Consider the following 3,895-nt stretch of genomic DNA (forward strand, 5'->3'; position numbering starts at 1 on the left):
TGCTTAGTTTATTTTCGTGTTAGACGCTAGCATGATATTGTTGACGGGCACACAGGATATGTTTCAATCATCTAATTCAACCCCTCGAACCTCTGAAGTTGGGAGACTGGTTTGATTGCGCATGTACATGAGTGGAGTAACGATCCGTTAAGACGCCACCTAGATAAATTTTGTCATTGCACACGGATGATTAAGTACTTATGTCCATTCTCGCGTGGAACAAGATGTGAAGAGCCAAAATCGGTCATCGTGGGGAAGAAAGATTAGTCGTCACATTATGTGTTTTGACTCACCAGAATACGTAATAAACGGCAAAGAACATGAGGCAAATCATGTGGAGATTCGGCAAAGATGTGCTCTTTTATAACAGCTCGGGATGGCAGTAATGCACTTTTGCAAACTAATATTGGCACGAGAGGATCGACGATCTCTAGCAACACGACGAATGCGAACTCCAATAATGTGGGTGACCAGTGACCACTCCCATATATATACCTACTTGTCAACATTCGATCCATCTTAAGTCAGCTGAAGAAAACAAAAGCGCTAATCTGACTGCGGTAAAGAGATTGTATACGCAGTTATAGAGAAGTTGCTTCTACATGCGTCATGAAGAAGTACTGATCTGTGTCGTTGCCTTAATTATGTTGGTCGCCTCATGATCTTCATTGCATTTCTTGTCGCAGGCGAGACATCAGAAGTTCTTGCTTGAGCGGGTCCGAAACCTTGCTACCATCTTCTTGTGTCAAGAAGAGCTCAATGTTTGCCGACGGATGGACCGAGTCAACGTCATAGTCGGCACGCAGGAAATAGAGCCTCATGTGCAAGTCGGTGACGACCCTGAGGCAATCAGTGAGGAGACCATTCCTATTCCGCAGATGGAACTGTATGTGGACTCGGCTCATCCTTGGACTTAGAGTGTTGTCGACATTGAAGGTGCATGCATTGTTGTAATAATGGTGATCTGAAGCTGCAGCTGCAGGAGAGCTCATGTTCAGTCTGAGCTGATGATTTGACACAGGTGATGCTATTATACCAGAGTACCAGTGATCGGAGCCATTTGGAACGTGAACGGCGGCTGCTGGCATAAGGCAAAACTCATTAGGAAGAGCTGAATCAGGTACATTCGTATCCACTGAAGTTGCAGCAGATCTGTTATAGTTCCATAGTTTGTCACTGCTTGCTGTAGGCGTATAGGAACTGATAGCAGCTTCAGAGCTGTGATCATAGTTAGATATGGATAGCTTCTCAGTACTAACTGTAGACGAACTACTGGTGGAACTGGAACGGAGGTGGAGTAAGTTATAAGCTGATCGCTCGTCAGTGATTAGAGACGCACTAGAGCTGGAGCGGGAGAAACTTAAGATAGACCTAATTATGGAGGCTCGCGTGGAAGGACAGAGAGAAGCAAGGCGCTGCTGCAGCTCTTTCTTGACGAAATCTAGCTCGTAATTTTGCAATAGGGATGGTGGCAGCTCCACCCAAAAGAGCATAAGGCACCATCTACCATCCACCGAGCAGTCAGCTCGCACCATGCCGAGGCCTAGCTCCAGCAGCTCAGTGACTATCCGATATGCTAAGCCCATTTCATCGAGGCAATTTATGTACAACTTCAACAAACGCCTGCTACCCCGAGGCTCAACCTCAGTAGCGATACACACGACGTCATCGCTCGAGTCCTCCGGTGCGCCGAGCTGAGTCTGATCAGCGGTAGATTTCGCGTCAGTACAGGGAGTAATCGTTGATCCAAATGAGGAAGTAGTCGATGTTCTATAACTGCCTTGGCTCTTCCTGACGTCCATCGGTGCAGTCCTGTGATCTGCAGTAAGTCTGACCTTATTCATGCTGCACTGACTATATTCATTCTCAGCTGCTCCGCATGCGGACCCTTGCATGTTGAGTATCTTTGTCATTATCCTGACGCCTTATACCAGCTTCTGGCCTGTCTCTGATATTCTTCTGTGTTTTAAAGCTTAATTTGGTAGCAGGAGCAAGTTTTGTCGCTTGCTAGTCACGGAACTGATGTATCTACGGAATTATGGAACACATGCTATATAGACAAGGCCATACAGCTAGTCAGCCTAGAATTTTAGATGCCGACTAATTGATTGAACGCTGGCGTAATCCTCAAGATCAAAGCTTTTAATTAAGCTTAGGTTTTTTTCTCTTAACAGCATCTCGACTAGACAAGGAACTTTATTGGTTGCATCCGCTACTGTGGAAGGGTGCCTGAGTGTTTCTATTGCGATCGATCATAGCTATAATTTCTCCAAGCAGGCAAATGTCGAATTTGTTGCTCCCAAGCTCGAGCTTTTAGTCACCAATCCATTATTAGGTCTTAGCTATAGAATCGCTTCTTGGATTCCAAGTCTTTACTATAATCTCTTTTAATTCATTAGCATTGCCCTTTAGGGCACAATGTTTGGTATAGCCTTAGAAGTCGTGGAATCATCCATTTGGAAATTACAATCTTATTAATTAGAACCTGATATTGTGTCAAATACATGAGATGCTTTCACTTTTTGATATTTTGAATTAAAAAGTCTTATTGTTAGTCTTCAGTTTCCAAAAACAAAGCTATAATCTTTCAATTTCAACAATGATATCATTGGCTTCTACAAAGTCTCCTCTGCTTGCTCATTCCCTCCACATCCACCAACATGGCTACGATAACCAAGACTTGCACAAAGCACAATCACATCAGCAATGTGTCAAGGCTATTATGTTTGTGACTATGATGCTCACACTATAGACAAGGGACAAGGTGTGAGTATAAGGGTACCTGTGAGGTCATTGCCATCTCAAAAAACTTCTTCTTACTTTTTGAGGGTGGAAAAAATCTCTAGTAGCTTCTACAGACAAATGTATGTATCATCTAAACTAATATCAGATCCTTCATCATGATCTCTAGGTCATCATCCTCATTGGCATTAATTTATGTGTCATTTTCCTCATCATGCTTTCCCCTCCTCATGTCATCATAAAGCTTGGTGTCTCTCACAACCCACATTGGGGCAAGAGATGCTAGATGTTGGTCACAAGGTAGATGATGCAAAAGATAAGAAAAATATAGGTGTTATGGAAGTCAACAAGTCCATGCTTGAGAGTTGGCATGTATACATGAGACGCATAAGCCTCACTAATTCTACCATGGACCTCTTTACATGACAAAGCAACCCCCCTCTATGATCTGAAGGTTTTCCTAGTGTTTCTACTTGCTTGGTTTGCTTAGAGTCACAAAGAGTTGTAACGTTGTCGGAGGGGTTTTTGTCGAAAGGTCGAATCTCCGGGGATTAGAAGTAGAGATAGGAGATGGAAGAGAAGATAGAGAATACCCAAGTGGTAAACACTACAAAGACAAATCACAATGAATTGAATCAATATGTATTGTTAGAACCTGGAAACTTCGCACCAATCAAAAGCAATCTATAGGCATTAGATATCCTGGAGCTTCCTCATAGAACAAAACGTGCATAAAAATTACAGCTCCTTCTCTGCTACTCGGAACCCAAATATGATGACTCCGTTGGCTCCGAAAGGGGGATAAAACCCCAGGACACTAGGACACTTGGTCACGGATCTCCCAGATCACTCCTTCTTCTTTCAGTTCAATTTGCAATTTTCATCTTGTTTACAGCAATCGCAACACGCGCGATTTTGCAATCTGTCCTTCTTGTGAAAATCCCCTAATTGGCTGAAAAAGAAACTTGCTTTTTGCATGCCATTCTAATCTAGAAGCTTTTTTCTAACTTTTTCAGATTTTTATAATAAATAATATAAAAAATAGGCTAAAATTATCCAAAAATCTAGTATTTTCGGATAATCCATGCAAGTCACACTAGTACTAATGGCTCAGATCACATTGACTCTCTAGATCAATAAAGAAGTCGAATGA

At 42.6% G+C, this 3,895-nt stretch overlaps 1 protein-coding gene across 1 annotated transcript; it reads right to left on the reverse strand.

The window, feature by feature from the left end:
* Window positions 1-665: 665 nt before the first annotated feature.
* Window positions 666-1,913, reverse strand: LOC148027634 (ACT domain-containing protein ACR10-like). The gene has a single exon (XM_087689860.1). It carries the CDS (start codon window positions 1,911-1,913, stop codon window positions 666-668), a length of 1,248 nt encoding a protein of 415 aa, XP_087545986.1.
* Between the last annotated feature and the right edge of the window lie 1,982 nt (window positions 1,914-3,895).

This window comes from Lygodium microphyllum, chromosome 12 (genome assembly GCF_053477565.2).
Source record: "Lygodium microphyllum isolate KBCC chromosome 12, Lygodium_microphyllum_v1.1.10, whole genome shotgun sequence".
NCBI classification, from domain to species: Eukaryota; Viridiplantae; Streptophyta; class Polypodiopsida; order Schizaeales; family Lygodiaceae; genus Lygodium; species Lygodium microphyllum.

Excerpts from the sequence above, each read along its gene's own strand:
- LOC148027634 (XM_087689860.1), bottom strand. The coding sequence starts at position 1,913 with ATGACAAAGATACTCAACATGCAAGGGTCCGCATGCGGAGCAGCTGAG.